Source organism: Falco naumanni, chromosome 5 (assembly GCF_017639655.2).
Source record: "Falco naumanni isolate bFalNau1 chromosome 5, bFalNau1.pat, whole genome shotgun sequence".
NCBI classification, from domain to species: Eukaryota; Metazoa; Chordata; class Aves; order Falconiformes; family Falconidae; genus Falco; species Falco naumanni.
In genome coordinates, this window is record NC_054058.1 from 84,302,808 (window position 1) to 84,323,136 (window position 20,329).

Here is a 20,329-nt window from a genome sequence, read left to right on the forward strand (position 1 = left end):
GACTTAAAGCAATACAAACTCATAGACCAGAAAAAAACTAAGAATTATAAACTCAAGACCACTCCTGCTCCCTCTACCTTGTCTGCATTTCTGCACTGTGTCATGCATGAGAATGATTTAAACCAGTCTCCAGGTTTCAATAGTCCTCTAGGGATCTATGTAAAGCCAACTAAGGTCAAGTTTCTGCGCTCAATAAGTAGAAATTTACTGGGGATGTCCAAGATAATTTGGATCTTGCATGGTTTGCGTTATTATAAAACTGTATGAAGACACACAGAGATGTGTCCTGATTGTTTCCTGATAAACATGCTAAAATAATCTAATGTATCAGATCCTAATAGATTTTATTGCTTTTTCTACTGTAAAGGTATTTGGAAAAAAAAATTTTGGGTACTCACGTACATAAATGGCTGACCCATCTTCTTCAGATGCCTCCAGGTGGCAACAATGTCTACCATCCTCTGCTGCTGTAGGTGATTTTGCCAACTTAAATCCTGCTACTACAACTGTGTCCTATGGGAACAGGTTGATAAACAGATTATTACATAGGCTGTACCACATACTTTTAAGAGCATGTGATGTGAAATTTCACCCTAAAGTCTCAAGAAATTCAAGAAACAAAAAGCCTGAACAAATTCTCAACACTACTTTCAAGTTTCTCTATTTAGGTTTCCATCCACAGAATTCATATTTCCAACCAATGCCAGTGAGCATTTTTTTTTTTTCAATTTCTGCTAAATTTTTTGTGCTTTCGATGCTACTGTGACTGAATGCTAATTTTGAAAAGGGCTAGAGGGGAAGAGTCACACTGAATAAAACAAAAGCATAATTCCCCTTCCAAAATACTGAAGACTGACTCCTTTCTAAGTGTAACTAAGCTAGAAAAGGAATCAGACATCAGATCAGTAGTGACAAAACACTCTTTCCTCAGAACTTAGTTCTTACTGAGCTACAACTACATTTTGAAGAGATTCTACTTGTCAGTATTTTCTGTTTTGGTCTTCCAAATTTCCTTCTTAAGGGTCAAACAGGTAGGTCAATCAATAGGTAGGTTTCTGGTAGCAAAAGAGACATTACAAACTTGTGTGGTGTCACTCCTGCAATTCTGGTTTTTGCATTTGCAACTGTATTTTCACTTTGGTATAAAGTTCCTCAGACACCAACAAGAAAAGGATGATTTAAGGGGTAAATGATTTAAGCCCCTGAAGCAACTCACTGTTTTAGCAGCAAACTTACAATTTTTATTATTTTTTTTTTAAGGGGAGGAAATAGAAAACATATTTAGGACATAGAGATAGTAAGAAAGGTATCTGACCAAACAAAGATAATGCTGGAAAGTCTGATACAACGTAAAGCTCATTTAAAATCGGTTCCTTTGGTACAAGAACTGTATAGCAGGGCTATACCAGTGTGATCCATTCCAATAAACATGTTAGACTCGGAACCCTATTTCTATTTGACCTTCTACCAAAAGCACTTCCATAAGCTTTTACTGAATGACTTTCATTCACGTGTTTATTTGATTACAACAAATAAAAGGGTTTTCTGATTAAAGTTGACAGTTTTAGCTAAATATTGCACTATGATGGCTATTTTTTGCTATTTCAGCAATCTGACAATGCTACTCTAAATGATTTAAGATCCAAAACCTTAATGTTTTGTGCAATAAAGGCTACTAGCTTAAGTGATAGTGATATATTTAGTTATTAAAGGATTTATATAATTACTGCAGAAAAAAGTTTAATCACACAGTTTAATACAAAAGGAAACTATTTAGGGCATGGCAATTTTCCGGTAGTGCTGTAAATGGGAGTACAATGTATACTTTGACTAAAAGACAACATCTAAGTCACCTTAGTGTAACCCATACTCAGAACTACATAAGTTAAAAGGGGTCTAAACAATTAGACCGCTCAATATTTCTTGCGCCTGGAACACACCGCCCTACTAACATATGTGACAGTCATTTCATTCCTTCCACACACAAACACAAGCTTCAGGAAACTCAGCTACTTTGCAGAAACCAGGTGTTAACATGTGTCCTTCCTTTCACTGTTGCTGATGCTACTCATGCAAATGTTCCTTCAACAGTGAAATCAACCTTCTGCTAAAAAGCTTGCCCTTCTATACATTATTCCCATTTCAGCATTTTATTAGATTGCAGGCTGAACAAGATTCTAGGACTTGGTTGCTGAGTCAGGATTGGAGCTCTGTACAGCTGACTTGCCTTGTTCTCCTGTGTCAGAAGGAACTTTAAAATTACAGACTCAAGCCTTTGCACAAGTTGCTAATAATGGAAACTTTTGTGAATAGTAATAGATCACTGGTGACTACTTTCAAGTAATATGCAGTGCGTTACATTTCATTCAAAAAACACCTGTGAAAGGACTGTGCAATTTCAATGAGGAAAAGACAACAGCACTAGCCTCAAAATCTAGTTTTATAAATAGAAAGAACAAGTATATTCTCCAGTCTGTTACAAATTCACGGTCAACTCTGACAGGCTGTGACTTGCAGATTTTTAACACGAAAAAACTTTACACAAGGTTTGCACACTGCTTTGAAATTTAATGCTATATTAGTCTTCAAAATAGATTAGTTTCAATTTGACCTTTTAGCTACAAAATTCTCTGATAAGTGGCTTGGGAATCAAAGTCATTTACATAAATTGGTGGATTTTCTTACCAACAGAAGAATATTACACTGCACACATATATACATATATAAAAACTATAAGATTCAACCAACATTTTGAAACAATAAAAACAAATCCTATTCCCCTCATTCAAATAAAAGAAATAAAGGAAAGACAGTATTTCCCCTGACACTTAATCTGTTACAAAACCAAAAGCCTCTCAGGAGACAAGAACAACATTGTTAATCACATTTTTTGGGAATAGCCTGCTCCTCCCTCCAAGCTCATTAGCTAAAGCTGTAACAGTATGGGAATTACAATATGAAAATCTACAAAACTGAAGTTTGAAACAGTAAGAAGCAAACAAAAATACTGGACCTTACTGAAGTAATTCTTTAATGGCTAGAACTTTGCCTTTTTAAAAAACATTAAATCTATTTCATAACTGCCAAATTGCAACTCTGCTAGTTTCAGAAATCATTGCGTTCCCTCACATTCAGATTCTTCCACAATTAAAACCTCGCTTGAGACACACGGAAAGTACTACAAAGGTTCTACTGGGGAAGACTGAACACTGGTTTTAGTGTACTCTGGCTGTCTAAGGGTTGTCCTCTGTGTGCTGTGGTTTCCTACCCAGCTCTTTAGTACTGATCTTTATCTTCTAATTGCCACTCAGAGCCTTGCTCAATATTATTATCAGGACAATATAGCCAATTTGTTCTTCAAATTTAAAATTGATTCTCCAATTTGTATATTTAGAAATAAGTTCAGGAACTACCCATTCTGGGCTCACTGTCAAAATTCTGTGGAACCAAAAAATTTGTATAAAGACTGTCACTCTTATTTTATACATATTTGATGGATGTAAAAGATTTTTCTGCCCTAAACAGACTGGTTTTGCTGATCTTCCAGGCATGTTTCTCTCTTTAGCATGGTATATGACAAACCCTGAAATAAGGCTTTGATTCATAGCAGAATCCAATGTAAAACTGACCTGCACACCTTACCACTCAGCCCAAAAACCCCGTGTTGTTCCCTCAAGTTCACACTTATCAAAGGGCTGAAAAGGGCCACACACCAATTTTAACATAAATTAAAAGCACAATCTCTAAAGGGGTTCTACTAAAAGGATCTAGGTAATTTTTATTCTTGATGGCTAAATCAATTTGAAAGAATTCAATCTGTGAAATCCTTCATTCACAATCATGAGGTGTTGCTGACTTTTCCTTCATATAGACTATGCTAGTTGGAGAAGATACTTGATGTAAATAGAAAAAGATGCCCTATAGAATTTTCTTTTTTGCTCTCAAAGATGTATTTAATAGATTACATACTACAGAAAATGTATACTTCCCAAGACCTACCACCATGCCATCTGTCAGAGCAAGCACCTTTTGCTGGAAAATATTTCTTAGACTCAGTGATTTTTCCAAAATCAAAGTTTTAACCCATTCTGTTCGTGGCACAAGGTTGACCAACTGCTGATGGAAGCCATACAGTAAATTATGCCAGAAAAAATTCCCCAAAGTACAAGGAATCACATTGCTAAGCAAGACTTCTGAAGTATTTTACTGATTCATAAAAAATACAGTAAGCTATTTAAATATTTAATATTAATTACTGTTAATATTATTTCTCATTATTAATATTAATTTAATAAAATACATTATGTGACTGGAAATAAGGCAAACTAAGAGTAACACAGAGACAGAAGGGTCTACAAAGATATAAGCCAGAATCCTTCATTTCCACGGAAAGTTTTCACCAATACATGATCTTGCAATTTATTTTTTTTTTAAAATGCTGCACTAGGTCACAACTATAACTTCAAAAAACTTTCTTCAACTATTCACTAAACATTTATTAAACTGTTTTTTTAGCCTTGCTTTTTAGAGAGATAAATGTCACTGTCATGTCAGTCTGTCCTACATGTTCTGTACTTTCCAAACCTCTTACTGACTTCACCTAAAATGTGAAAAATGATAAAAATCTCAAAGTTACACCTCTGTTGGGAAAAACGTAAGGATAAACAACTTTTTCTTAGCTGAGATACTCTTCTTCACCCATTTGAAGAGGCAGCCAGTGTATGTCACCTGCTCTTTGAGAATTGTCTACATGACAAAAGTAATATTTAAACATTTAGTTCCTTCTCTCTATCTGCATATACTCATGAAATCCATGTTAATTTAGTCAGATTAACAATGCTGAAAACATAGGGATTCAAAAGTTATCATGTGAATATTTCTAAGCACATAGTTATAGAAAAACTGTAATATAGGTCACTATACATTATATAAATACCTCAGCTCTAATTTTAGGTGTAATTCTTGAAATTAGCAGCTTTGGTCCCATTTATTTCATGAACTGATTCATGCATCCTTAAAATCAGTAAGATTCAGGGTGCAAGCTACTATCCAGAAACAGAAAGATCCCTCTCAAGGAATATAAATAGATTTTTTTTTTTTCCCCTCTCCCCATCCCACACCCCACCCCTCTCTTAAAGCTGGGAAATAAGCAAGTCATTATTTAATCTTAGGTAGAATTACATAAAAAGCATACACAAGTCTCTGAACTGAAAGTAAAATGTTCCACAGATTCAGAGCAACTTGAACTTTAAGTGATATTTGCCCTTAGGTCTGCTATAATTTTTACCCTTTCTCAATATACAGATCACCAGAGCTGAGGTGTACTAGTTTGAGCTGAAAAACCCTGACAGAATCCTAAGCCATTGTTTTTCCGTACTTGACAAAGCCCTTAACCTTTGTGCATAACAAATATTTCTAAGAATGTCAAAACAAAGCTCTATTTTCTTCACTAAATAACTTCCCATCTTTTTAATGAAGAAAGACTTTTTACCAAGGCTTGTAAATGGCTTTAAACTGAAAGAGGCTAGGTTTAGATTGGACATAAGGTAGAAATTCTTTACATTAAGGGTGGTAAGACACTGAGACACTGGAACAAGTCGCCCAAAGAAGTTGTGGATGCCCTGTCATTGGAAGCGTTCAAAATCAGGTTGGATGGGGTTTTGGAGAACCTGATGTTGTGAAAGATGTCCCTGGCTATGACAGGTGGGTTGGAACTGAACGATCTTTAAAGGTTCCTTCCAGCCCAAAACATAGTATAATTTAGTATAAATTTATATTGCAAATGAAAAAGCACTAACACAAGCTAATAACGTATTGTATACTAATTTTATATCTGGCTAATATTGAAGTGTCAGCAAACTGACAGGCAATCTCATAAAAAATACTGAAGTAACTGTTTGCAGCTTGTTCTCCTTTAGTTGCAACACACTGTCTCACAAACTCGTAGGTTGACTTGCCAATGGCCCTTTACCCAGAAGCTAAAAAAAAACCCCAAGCTTTTATCTCTGCCAAAGGAAGACACCAGCACCCAGCCAATTAAAAAAACGTGTACATAGTTTTGATTATTTTTTTAAAGCTTTTAGTATAACTGAATCAATTTAATCCTACAATCTATCTTACCTAATGGCAATAAACATTCAAATTATGAACATAAATATCATCCATATTCATGATCCTTTACTTGCTAAGTAAAGAGCATCGACAAAAAGAATTGCTTTATTTCAATATTATTGTTAGAAAGAATTTACATAAGCAAATACTTTTTGGGTGGGTATTTTTCTAGTTCATATTTATAGATTTCAGTTGACTGAATAGACTATTTCTGATTTTCATATATAAAGACAAGTCAACATACATCTGTGGAAAACAATTCCTAAGGCAAGAAAAAAATATCTTACCCCAGACTGTATAATTTTCGCACAATCCACTGCCATTTTTCCATATATTAAAATATTGATGCTGTTGATCCGTGAACACAAGTTATCCAAATCTAGAGAAAGAAAAGCAGAAGCAATTCCAGTCACCATACCTTCTCCAAGACAAAACAGCAATGGAAAGGGATTTCCAAAATAAGTTACTCTACAGCATAACACTTTTCATTCCGATTAATCTACAAATAGAAAATCCTTTCAAATAGTTATCCAACTTCTTTTATGTGATAACTATAGGTATATCAAGCAGAATATTCTTCATTAAGAGGACCTATTAAAATGTGTACATTAAACAGAACTGACAAAGACTTCCACTTGGCCAATTCAGTGTATAGTGTGAGAGAGGAAATACTATCCTGTCACATTTGATTTTTTACATGAACACAAATCATATTTTAGAACTATATAAACTGGAGATGTTCCAGGACACAGACAAATAAAGAGCCTTCCAGGAGGACTGAAGCAGAAATTATTATTCTAAGAGTTTTCTACTTTTTACTGTTTCAAAAGCAACACTGATTATTTAGATGTGCAAACCTATTTTTTGAGGCTGTGGAGAATGTGCAGGAAATCTCATCCCTCCTGAACAGTCACATGAAATTTGGAAGACTCAAAGAAGGTTTGCCTCCCTCTTTGGGAATCCTGAAGCCAGTAGGGAAACTGACTCAGGTCCGATCAATTTCATTCAGCTCTGCTAACACCAGTTACAAGCAGCATCACCAGGTAGGATCTGCAGCCCCCAGGCTGGTGTTCAGACACAGTCACAGAATTTGTAGAGTTAGGAAAGCTCAGAGGGAGCCAGTAATGTTTCTCTAACCAGTGTAAGCAGCTGAGAAGGAAATGGAAAAGCACGGAAATCTTGAATTCAGCTGACTCCTGACTAATGAACTTTTGGACTTAAAAAGGGACTACTGTTTTTTACTATAATTTATTACATGATGAACAACTTAAGAAATGGAATTTCACCTGATTAGTCAGGTATTCTAATGTAAGTAGACATATTGTAAGACTTATGTGCTTACATTAAAACAGAATGAAATACAAATATTTTGCTGCTAATCAACATACCAACCTATATTAAATGCACACTTACATAGTAAGCATGCATTTTTCTTATTCCTTCCTTATGATAAGCAGTTTAAAGATACACTATTAAAGCTGTACATATAGCTAATGCATTTCCAGGGCAGTATGTTAAAATATTCTGCAACGAGAACTCTACTGAAATATAACGACTCTATTCTTCCCATTAACTTAACTGGCATAAGTTTAAAGTAATCTTGTTTCTGTAGAAAATGAACACTTTTAAAGTTTTTTTAAATATAACATTTTACTGAACACAAAAATAAGCAGGTACTAGTGATGTAATAGCATGAGGTCTAAAAAAGTGTCAAGTAGTTCAACAAAATAAATCTAAAATGTATACTTAAATATAGTACCTTGAAGAACAATCTTCAAAAAGTCAGTCCCATCTCCAAGTTTCACTAATGGGTGGGAAAGAACAACTACTCCCTAAAAAGTAAAATAAATAAAAAAAAAAAAAAACAAAACCAACTGTGAATTGTGAACTAAGACTACACACTTACTGGAACACTGATAATAGCTGAAACAGCAGTAAGCTAAATAAAGGTAGAACTTAAGCGCAAATTACCATCTGAATTCTTTAAAAAAACATGAATAAAACCCGATAAAGACAGCACTGAAGAGCAATATTCTTGAGCTTTAACAAAGGAAATATGACATGTTGACACTACTTAGATGCTATGACTAGATGACAAGCTTAGACTAAACAACGGAATAGTAGCTATGGAAGTACCTTTACTAGTTACAATAACAGCACAAAGGCTACAGTTTTAGCACAAAACCTGAAAGACAGCTAAAATGGTAGGGTGATCAAAATCTTAAAAGATACAGCACTTTCTCAAAAAATGTTGGCAAAGGATTACAACAAGTATCAAAACAAAATCACAGTCAAGGAATAAAAGATGTATATGAAGCTGAATAATCTTCTGTGAAAAATAAACTGTACAGCTGAGAGAACAGTATTACAAAGTTTTGAAACTGTAGTGACTCATTAATTTGTCAGCAATACAAACACTCTAAAAGCTGCAAAGGTTCTGTTAATTAGGTAAAAATACTCTATAGTGAAGTTGAAGTTACAAGAAGCAAAAATCACAGACCAGCAACTTCAGTGATGTTAACATCCCTTTGGAATAAATGTGTTTTGAAAGAAAGACCTCTCATCTAAAAAAGGTTCTCCTTTTAACAGTAGCAAAAACATTAGTCAACTGTATTCTTCCACAGCATGGCAGGTAAAGCACTGTATCCTTCTCAAGGATAAAACCACAGAAACTTCTTCAATAAAGAAAAACAAAAAAAAATTAAAACAGACTCTATATAAAAGCGTTTAGAGAACTACACAAACAGCACAGGAAAAAGTCAAAGGTTTCTTGTAATGAGATAGCAGGGGCAATCTTTCTATAAATGCACAAAAGCAACTTTAAGAGGACAGTCAGGTAAATCATAATGATTTCAGAGTACATACTCAGTGGGTAGCTTGTTTAATATAGTTGTAAACGTTTCTTAAGCCAAAGTAGGATTATACACACAGTAGCAAATTGTTACTGTAGAGAATTTTTACAGTAAATTTAGTTCTACAACATGTTAGTTGAGGAGAAATCCAAATCAAATTCAAGAATTTTACTGTTATAAAGAAATACTAAAACTTCACAAAACAACCTTTTTCAACCCAAAGTATATTTTATTACACTAAAAAATCGCCATGTTGAATTAGATTTAACGTGTACCATATTGTTTTATTGCTTTTGAGACAGCAGTGCTTCAAGACCAAGCCAAAAGTCAAAAATCTATGACCATATGTTTTTAACAGGTAAGTTCCTACTTTTCACAGGAAAGACTAATGAGTTCTGTAAGGAGACTAAAGTATCAAGTACTTACTTTAACAATTAGCATCTGCAAAATTATGCCAAAACAGCACAGAGTTAACTGCTCAGAGACAAATTTTGTCTTTAAGCAGCAAAGGTATTTATTTCGTGCAATGTTGGGGAGCTAGCTGATTCGCACCGGACAAAGTAGCTCCAAAGTTTTCAGTGAAAAGTTAGGTATTTCATACAGTTTTCCTGAGAGGTTACATCTTTACATACATATTCATTTGATTTTGACATCCAATCATTCTATTCATAATAGGTGGGATCTAGGTGGAGAAAACCTTTCAACTTTCTTTGTTCAACGATTTCCTGACTCCTGGTCTCCTTATCTCCTTCAGGCGCCCACCTTATCTTTTCTAAGTATTCAGAGTACATTCCTTTAACATCCAGTGGTACATTCCTAACTTGTCAGTGGAACCTTTTCTTATTATTCAGAGTACATTCCCTTCTCAATACAAACAGACCATCACCTAGAGCGTTGTACCAAACTCATCCTGACTAATCTTTTTAAGACCTTGCTCTGTTTCAAAAATAACATCTGAGATCTGTCTATGAATACTTGCAGAAAGATCTGCCACTTGTTTTCCATATTACAACTTTGTATAATATTTAAATATTATATATAATTGCTCTTGATGAGATTGTACGCCTTGAACTGTACTCACAGATAAATAAAATACTACAGAATTTTTCTTGTAATAACGTCCTTGTAACGAAACAAAGTCACCTCAGGAACAGTCTGTATTTATACATACATTTTTTTCTTACTAAAGAAATTTCAGTCTGTACACGCCTGCTATTTAAAGGCGGAATACATTGATGAGACTGCTTTCTGACCTTTTTTACTCATTATTTTTCCTTTTACCTTCCAGTACCCTTCCAATGAGTTTTCAAATTCTGGGACTACATTCTTTGTTATAATAGTCTGGCCCCACTACTTTCTTCTGTATCCCAAATGACGTACGGAATTAAACTCTATAACTCGAAAGTTATAAAGTAGGTATGTTTATTGCGCGCAGATGCACGGGGGATCGCTCCTCCACAAGCGTGCATGCCCGAAGTGATGAACCATCTCACATTTATACAATAAAACAAATGAATATTCAATTAACGCCTATACATATTCGTTACCTTACTCTCGCTTCGTATGTTAATTATCTTATCAGTCCTTTGCCTGGAATGTGGTGGTCTTGCAGGTTTGTAGGTGATTCATGCCCTTGTGACCATCTTCTCCAGCAAGACTTAGCACTCCCTTCCTCTAGATAACATTGGAATGTCTCTCATCCTTTTCTCATCCTTTTTATAAATAGCCCCTCTGTTAGAGGAAGAAGGGTAGGTGTCTCCTCAAAGCTGTGTGACTAAGTGACCAGACACCATACCCACATTCCTTGAGCAGACATATATAATCACAACCGATGTCCATTGTCCCTATTTCACACTATTTCTCCATATCACAAAGACGTATGCTCTAGGTCTCTTTCTCAGCAGAAATACTACCCACTGCTTTCTCAACATGCCTTAAACTCTTGGGCTCCAAATTCCAACAAAATCTACTTTAGCAAAACTTGCTCAAATTCACTTTTCCCCCACAAATCCTGCACTGTTTATTGAGCTCATAGAGAAGCCAACCCCTCCCCATTCATTATGCCACTTAGACTTAGTCTCAGACTGACCACGTGCAATTCCTTTATTGAATCTGACTCTTTCCTTGCTGCAGCCTCATTCCTCAGTCTGGTCTAACAGCTGACTTGGCAGCTGATTTTCAGGTTTGGTTCAGCTTTGCCATAGCAAAAGCCAGAGGATGATGAAGTAATGGGAGAAGGTATCAAGTTCAGTTAATGGTCATTGTGACTAAGGATGTATAGATGTTGCTCATGCTGTGTTCCCACAAATTTAAATTAAAATTTGTATTGTTCAGAGAGATGCCAGGAAACAAAACAGTTTCAGAATAATGAAAGGACTGAGGCACACAAGCCAGACAGCAGCATCCTAGATGCTTTTTGTTGTTTTTTCCCGTAACACACTTCATGAAAATCCTCCTCTCCCCTTCCTCCCTCCTCAAAGCAGGACCTGATCCCTATTTTGGCAGGTCTACTGACAGTGTGCTGTGCCACTGCTAAGATAACCTAACATCAGTGCATTCTAAGGTTTGCTTCAAGCTCAGCCTGCAGAACTGGATTTTCCTACACATTTAATGATGCATTAGCACAGCTTTATCAGCTGTCCCATTGCACTGAGCTCATATCAAGCCGTTTTAGTCACCTACTAATCCGTGTCAGCAGCAGCATGATGTTCTTTCAATATAAGGCAGAAGTTTGAGAAAGATTCCATACACCTTCTCTTTCCACAATTGGCTATAACAGCATGTATGCTTTAAAACATAGTCTGGTAACAATTGTTCTGCTTTCCTAATGGAAACATTTATTTTTGCAGAAACATCTTCTAATATATAATACATTTTTGTCTACTTCATCATTTCCTTTGTGAACAAGAACCCCTGTTTTTCCATGTCAGGGGTGCTTGCAGACACAGCTTTTAAAAGCAGGAAAACCTGTATGTCCTACAGGTGAATGGGGACAGAAAACTACACCCTGAGGAACAGAACCCTCATTTACTAGCAGCACTGGTTTATTGAGGTTTCCATTTTGTTCTCTTACAAGACCTAAGGTAAGCTGGATCATTCTCAATCAAATCACCTCCTATCACGCCCTGCTTCCAAAAAGGGCAGCTTTGTTTTTTGTTTTACCTGATTATGCTACTCCTGGCATCTCTTTGACACCGTAACAAACCAGTTCAGAGAGGAGAGCAGCAGCAAACTACCCTCTATTCATCAATATGGACAGCCTTCTGCCACTTCATTTCTCATGAATGGACTCAATCACAGGGTCAGGTAAGCACTAGAACTGGAACTGCAAATATACAGCTGGGGAAGCAAAAGTTTTTTTGATACAGAAAATGACTAGGCCAGTTCAGCTCATATTATTTAAAATATTTGTGCCATTTTTTAAGGATGCAAACCATCTAAGGTTTTATACTGAATGTTTATTTGTTTGTTTGTTTTCTCTTTCTTTTTTTTTTTTCCTGTAACAGCCTGAAGGCAAGTCTGGGATGATGTCGATTTCCTGCCACTTAAGCACCACAGATGATTAAAAGTATTTCAGAACCATTCACAGAAAAAATTGAACAGGTTAAAAAAGAAAACTCTCAAGAAGTGACACCACATTTTACAGAGTATATTTGTTTTAGGGAAGAAAAATTATTTCTGCACTTCACTAGTACCCTAGGTTTGTACTTCTAATCTTAAATATATTTGGGACTACTGTGAAGTACAAATGCACACTTGGTAATGGCAAAGAAACTAACTGTGTCTTGGTGCAGGTAGCTGCCACAGAGTCCTCTTCATAACACCGGATATTGCATTCCTTCACACAAGAAAGGAAAACTGCTTTAGAAGTCATTATCTGAAATGTGATCTTTAAATCTGGTAAGGATGGTAGTGTTTATTACTTATTTAATATCAAAATACCACCCCTACAATCCCTCCATTTTCAGCACAGCTTTCTGTATATTAATGTGGTTTTAAACAGGTCCACAGTTTAGAAAACAAGAAAAAACCCACTCTTCTAAAATTTAAAGTGTGCCAGTGTAAAAGGAAGGGGCAGAACTATGAATCAACGAAGTCAATAGCAACATGCAATGAAGTACAACAGGGTCATAGTTTTGCATTGCTTAAAGATATGCAACAGATGCACACAAAGAAACACAACTGCAGCGAATCACCAACCGAGCTGGAATATGGAGCTCCCTTATAATTATAGCAGGAGCTATTTCAAAGCCAAAACTCTTTTATTACTAACTTACCTGAAAGTATTTGTTTGTATGATCAAAGCCTTCTTGCAAATGTTCCAAATCCTCCTGCTGCAGATGGCTTGGCAATGAGGTTTCAGATTCTCCTTTAACAGTCCTCAGCAACTGAACAGGCATAGCTGCTTTATCTAAACAAAAGTGATAAATAGACACCTGAAGCTACATCTCCTGTTCAAGTTAAGAGTTACCAGAAGTTGCAATTTCCTCAGAAAGGGGAGTATTTATCTAATTCATAATAAGAAAGCCTAATTACGTAGGACAAAAAAATCTTCAGAGGGACTGTCCTCATCTCTTATTACCATGAATAGCAGGAACAGAGAAAGTAACATTTCCCTGGCAATAGACAGCCATCCAAATTATTCTGCAAACATTCCAAACGCTGCAAATGGTAACAAAATGTTACTTTATATACAAATGCAAAGGGTAGTGTAAACAATGTGAATACTTCACATACAGAAATGTACATTAAAAACCAAGCAGGGACTTCGAATGACCCAGTCCCAGCACAGGTCATGGATAAACAGTCTCTATATTCAGGTATTTCCCTGTAAGATAATTTGATTGCATCAAAGTAAAACATCTGTCATTTTAACTTACAATGAACAAAATACACCTATGTACAGATTAAAAAACTGATCAATGTAATAAAGAACAGAAGATGGGCATCTACAAGTCAGCTTTTTTTCTTAACATTTAAAAGCAGTAATAGCAAAACCAACTCTGGTTCCTTAAGCTACTGTACCTAGGCAAGAAAGTATTAATTTAAAAGCAAAATACATTCTATCAAGTCTGATAAATATCATATCTCAAATAGGAAAAAATTATCACCTGACTTGTGGGTCTTATTTTAGATTGTAACTTAGCCTTTGAAAACCAGTCCTCGTCTACTCCAAAACGCAAAGCGGCCCCAAGAATTCAGGAGAATAACAAGGCCATGCATCTTCACTGCTTACATTATAAAGTAGGGGATTATATATTGTAAGCCAACAAGCAACTTGTTTCTCTGTAACTTCCTCTCCGGTGTACATGAAATAAGGAGGCCTTATTACAACATTCAGAAGACACAGCGGCTCCAGGAGGCACCTTTACTTAAAATGCCATAGATTCTGAGCAACAAGCATAGCTTACTACGAGAAAAAAATCCTACAATATGTTTGAAGGACTTTATTTATACTTGTCCTTCTCACTTGCAGTTCCACAGTTTAAACACACACAGACACGAATTAGGCTGCCAGGTATGATCTGGAGTGTATGTACAAGAAATAAGGAAAGCTTTCAGGTTCACAGTGTTTTGCTTTCTGTGTGAACTGATTAAAATAATTAGCATTTCCTTTTAGGTGTAGCAGAACCCAGATACAAGCTCTAAAAGCCCAGCAATTTCAGTGTTTAAGACAAAGCATAAATCCAAAGGCTTGTGCACTTACAGAATCAGACAATGGCTCTGCAAAGAGGTTTAAAGACTAATTTTTGACCTTTGCACTGCAAAATAGACATGACAAATGGATCAAGTCGACCTCCTGTTAGAACTGGGAATCACTTCACTGTACATTATGAATATACAAGTTACTGAATTCTTTTGAGCAAGGAGAATCTCTAGGATTCAGTGATAACCAACTGAACTTTGACAGATGGTAACAAATCAGAAGAAAACTCATTTCACTGGTAATGGAACGATGTTCTATAAACCTCATAGATCTGAGGACACATAGGAACAAGTAATACAAGGAAAATAGGGTAATGACAGTCAGAATTAACATCTCTGGGTTTTGTCTCCCAGATCAAGATAAACAAGCATTCTTCTGGAAGAGGACAAAGATCACAAAGCAAGACTTCTCCCTATTGTCTTTTTCTGATTAAAAACTCCATCATACTAGTCTTCCATGTCCAGATGCCTAAAACATTAAATTGTTATTTCTTTCAGTAAAAATTAATCAAGATACATTTAAAAGAAAAAAATAACAAAAGATATCAAACTGAGTCCCTAATAGCACCCTAAATTATAAATAAGATGCAAGACATGCTTTACCACTTTTAGTTCATACTGCCAAAATTCCAAAATATAAGTGATTATTAACAATGGAACTCAATTGTAACAGCTGCAAGCCCTTAATCTTGTAAAAACACAAGGCTAAAAAAAAAAATCAGCATATTCATATTCTCCATCTTGACTCCTGAACTGACTTCACGAAGGAGGAAGTCAAAATTAGATCTGTTTTTGTTATAGTTTGATGTCATCGTAGTACATCCATCCAGTGTGCAGCACAGCAAATAACACCCCTTTGCCTGAATTACTCAGATCCACCCAACAATTGAGCCTTTGCTCAAACCCAGGACACACACTACTGGGTCCTGTCTCTATCTCTTGCTACAACAAATGAACTGTTCCTCTGTACCCTCCTCTAGAACACAACTTTTCTTCAAGCCCTAATGAGAGATTAGCTTTGAGGCAGAGAAGCAAAGAAAACATAAGTAGTAAGGTGTAAATTGGAAAGATTACTCCCATCTCTACAACCAAAAAATACTTCAGTGACACATCAAAATTATATAAAGAGGATTAATGTCATGTCAGGAAAAGCAAGGTGTAGTGGTCAGAGGCATGAGGAGATTCCTCATCTATCAAAGCAGATGTGACTTGCAGAGAAATGTGTAAATTAATTCTCCAAATCAGAGAATAAAACACACTATTGTGTGGAGCTCTGGAGAAAACCTCACCAAAGTTTCATAAAGAATAAGGAATAGCCAAAAGCATCAGCATCTTATTGATGTGATTAGTCAAAATGGTATCTTTAGATATCAGTAGATATCTGAAGCCCCTGTAAACACAAATACTAGTCAGCTCAGTATTTGGGCCAATTGTGCAGAAGTTAAAACAATTATGAAATAGATAATGGCTCACTCTAGATGTGCACACATATAGAGATACAGCCATACGCTCTTTATATAGTTTATGTGAAATTTTCTCATTAAAATGAACATTTACACCATTGAACAACACACAAAGTACAAAACTACAATAAACTCAATCTGCCATCTTTGGTCGTACTGATTTAAAGAATCACTTTACCAATATACAAGTGAGTGGAGGTTATCTTTATTCGGCAGTGCTGGGAGCATGGGGGATTGCTCCACCAAAGTCAGGCACACCGAGGGAATCTTTCAGCCCTCTCTTTATACAAGTCACTCATGTCTATTCATTAACTTTCCGGGAAGTCATTAACATATCTCGCACAACATTCCCTATGTCACCTGTTCAAGGATTTAGTACATCTTCAAGTTAACAATATTAACCTATCTTGTGTCTGGACAATTAGCACACTCCTTATGTCACCCATTCAAGGCTTTAGTACATCCTCAAGTTAACAATAAGGGTCTCCTCAGACAAACACGAGCAGATCGTTCTTTAAATAAATCTTATATGGCCCATTATTCAGTACAGCAGTCTTGATGAAATCCAGACTCCTCGTGAAGACCGAAGTCTGTAGTCTAGAATTTTTGTAATAGTCTAAACTTGTAACTTGTCATTTCCTTGAGAATTCTTAGGCGAAAACGCCATGCCAGATAACTAAAACAGGAGGAAAAAAACAAGTCAGCAGTGTAACACATCTTATTCTCTTAGCTGCAAGGCTTTAGCTTGCTGTTGCTGCAGATCTTCAGGCACTTATCTTCTGGAAATAAGTCCTAAAGTTATTCTAATTCTTAATACACAGCTGGTACTTCTTTCACTAGAAATTTTAGTTTTAAAACAAGCCAACAAATAACAAAGAACCGAAACAAAGTATTTTTTATTAGTTTCAGATTAAAATTCAGTAATCTGATAGCGTGCTAAAGTGGCCATAATCAAATGTTACCTGAGGAAACCCGATTCTTACGCTGCCATTACCTCAGCAACATTTCCCCTCTAGAAAGCGGCGACGGCGCGCAAGCCGCGCGGAGCTGAGGGAGGCAGGGCTGCGGCGCGCACGCGAACTGAGAGCGCCTCAGCGCGCCAACCCCGCCACTGCCAGGGGCCCAGGCCCTTAAAACTAGGAATTTATATGTATTATCACAAGCGTATTGACAGCAATTGATTTTCAGTACATTCAGCGTCAACGAAGAAGAAGCGAAAAAGAATTTTTAACTCTTAAAGCACCGTGCTTTTCAAAGCGGGGATTCGAGGGCCGCAGCAGAGCGGCGCGAAGGGCAGCGCGGGGGGGCGGAGGCGCCCGGCAGCCGCAGGTCTCACAGCGGAAGGTAAAGCCCAGCAAAGCACCGGGGCGGCACAGGGCAACGGGGTCCCCTCTTCCGCCGCCACCCGCCCGCTCCCCTCTGCCCTACGGAAGGGGCAGAGCACCCCACCGCGCCCTGCCCGCCGGCACCGCGGAGGGCAGCCCGCGACCTCGCCGGTACCTGTCTCACGGCGCGGGCGGAGAACGCACAGCCCGGCAGCCGCCTCCACGCTTTTACGCCTACGCTTACGCTTACGCTTACGCGGCCGCGGCCCACCGCGCATGCCCAGCCGTGCTCGCTCATGCGCGCGGCGGCGCCGCCCGCCCGCCTCGGGTGGGCTCCGCCAGGGGGCGGGGCGAGCGCGCGCGCTGCCCTCAGCGGGGCGGCAGAGGGGGAGGCGGGGGGAAGCGTGGTGCCATGTCCGGCCTGGCCGTGTGCTCTGCGGCGGGGTGGCGAGGCTCGCCAGCGGTCGTGTCGGTGCGGGCCTGCTTGCAGGTGCTGTGCCGGCCCTGGGGGCGGCTTTCTCCCCTCCCGCCCTTCGCCGGGCCTTCCCCCGCTTCCGGGCGGGCTGCGGGCGGGCTGGGCAAGCGCCGAGGCGGTGCCGCCTCCCAGGCCTCTGCGGGGGGGGGGGGGGCGCCGTCGGTAGCCGGGAAAATGTGGATGCTGGGAGCCGGCTCAGGCACGCTTAAAAGCTGTCGCCTGCAGAAAGTTAAAAGACATGGCGGGGAGGGAAGCCCAGCTGCTTGCTGGTATTTGTTTGCTGTGTAAATGGCAGGAGGCATCAGGCCAGGCTTTGAGCACGAGCAATTGTCATTGTCAAAGACAAGGGGTACCTTCATGCTTGCTGATGTTTGGGTGCTGCAAGTTCACACGTGCAAAGATCCCGTTTGCAGTGCTTGAGGATCCAAAATTACAGCATAACGCGTGGCTGAACATCGCTGCAACAAGGCAGCTTCTTTAGATCCTGCAGGTTTCTCTCCTAGGTACCTAAGAGACACATCATCTGCCAGACTCGGCTCGCTCTCTCCCCTTTCTCATCTCTGCAGTCCTGAATATCTGGGACAGCTTTCCTTTTCTTCTTTCTCATCACTCAGTAACTTTTAAAAAAAGTCCCACTGGAAATAATTTTCTCCTTTCTCTCCTTTAAAACTTTTCCTTCACAACCCTCTCCCTATTTTGGAGCTGTTTTAGTTAAGTCTCTCAAGTGTTTTAGTTACACTTGAATTCAAATTCAGTTCAAAAATTGGAACTTAAATCTGTCCATGTTCAGAAAGCCTCTGGAGGGGGATTCACTGACATTTATGTATTGTACTCATTTTCATTGTTGACAACCTTTTCTGGAACAGGTTTCTTTTCTTTGGTCATCACTGTTCTCAATACATTTTAACCCTATACCTTCCATTGAGTATTAATGTAGCAGATTTTTATAAACAAAAATACTAAGTTGTTGGTTGTTTTTTTTTATACAGGTGTGGTAAAAATAGCCCACAGTCAGAGCTAAGGTGGAACTGGGAATTTAAGCACACATGGTTACCTGGAGGTCTAATGATCTGGTCATCTGAAGCAAAGTAGATGGGCTGAGAAAGTTGGTGTCACTTGCCCATGTCCTTAGTGTCCATCAAAAGGTTGGGTGAAATCAGCCCTATTTTTAGACTAAGTTCTGTCAAGTAAGCATTTCTGGCGGAACATTGTCTGTCCTTTCTTATGAGCTCTATTTTTAAATCTGTATTTTGAAAACTGCAGTTTTGATCACAATTAAAAAATTATCAGCAAAAATAGTTGATAAAGCAGTGAAAGATACAGTCAGGAGTGAAACACTTTTAGAGCTCCTTATCATTGAATAATAATAATTAAAAAAACCCCTAAAAATCAAAACTCTGGAAAATTTGAAAGAGTGCAAAGTGAGGGAATTCTGCTTTAACCCACTGATGCACTTCTCTTTTCTGTTCTGTTTCCTTTGTCCTGTCTGTAAAAGATCTGCTTAACAATTATAGTTATGCTGAAGTGAAATAATGAAAAGCTTATACGTTATAGAAGAATTCAATTAAAATAATTTGGTAACAGCAAGTTATGCTCCTGAGTAATTTAAATGAGTACTTGATCTTCTCATCTTCTATCTTTTACTGCTTCTGTTCCCAGCTACCTTTTCTAAATTTACTATTAAATTCTTTTATAAAGTCATCTCAAACCTAGAGGAATTTGAGTTTTGTATGTACTGTCCTTTATATAATCAAAAGAGAATATTGAAGTAGAAGCTGTATATAAGCAGAATTTTGATAAAATAAAATCCCAGTTTTATGTGTTGACAGCAATCGTTGGGTCTGTCAGAAATTGAGTCTGAAATGTGGTTTTCTTTGCTTTCTAATACTGGTTTTTGTTTTGTTTTGTTCTGTTTTTTTTAATTATAGTCAGCTTCCTCTTCAGCGATTTTTTTTTCTGAGAAATTATCCAGTTTCTGCCAGTAGAATTTTACAGTCAATATGAGAAGTTAAATGAGCAATGTATTGAATTACATCACATCAGAAGGTGTTTTTTAATATTCCAGTAAGTGTGTACTGTATGTGCTCATGCTACTTGCAGTAATCTTGAAATGTGCTGCAATTTATATGTATCATAGTAAAATATAATACCTTGGCAGACGAAAAAACCAAAAATTAAAAAACACCCACCCCACCCCCCAAAACAGAACTTTTCTTAACATTGGTTTGCTGTTAGGCTATCAATAAATAATTTTAAAAGTTTTCACTATTAAGTGAAAGTACATTTAAAAAAACCCCAAATATGACAGCCTTATTTCTTTAACTTTTGTTTTGAAATCGGAGGATTGCAAAAAGGGTCCACAGGTAACAGTAGCCCATGTTCCTAACCCGTGTAAGA

General features: G+C 37.6%; 1 protein-coding gene across 3 annotated transcripts in view; it reads right to left on the minus strand.

Annotated features, from left to right (window-relative positions):
• The window catches only part of POT1 (protection of telomeres 1), a 75,671-nt gene extending 57,910 nt beyond the window's left edge, over window positions 1–17,761 (minus strand). For 2 of the 3 annotated variants that reach the window (XM_040595014.1, XM_040595013.1), the window contains exons 1-5: window positions 17,633–17,761; window positions 13,241–13,374; window positions 7,871–7,943; window positions 6,399–6,490; window positions 403–513 (exon numbers count right to left, since the gene is read on the minus strand). In XM_040595014.1, coding sequence (XP_040450948.1) covers window positions 403–513; window positions 6,399–6,490; window positions 7,871–7,943; window positions 13,241–13,374; window positions 17,633–17,735 — 513 coding nt within the window. In that variant the 5' untranslated portion in view covers window positions 17,736–17,761. Of the gene's footprint in view, window positions 1–398; window positions 514–6,398; window positions 6,491–7,870; window positions 7,944–13,240; window positions 13,375–17,632 lie in introns of those variants that run through there. The other variant, XM_040595015.1, reaches the window with a different exon arrangement.
• Window positions 17,762–20,329: the final 2,568 nt, after the last annotated feature.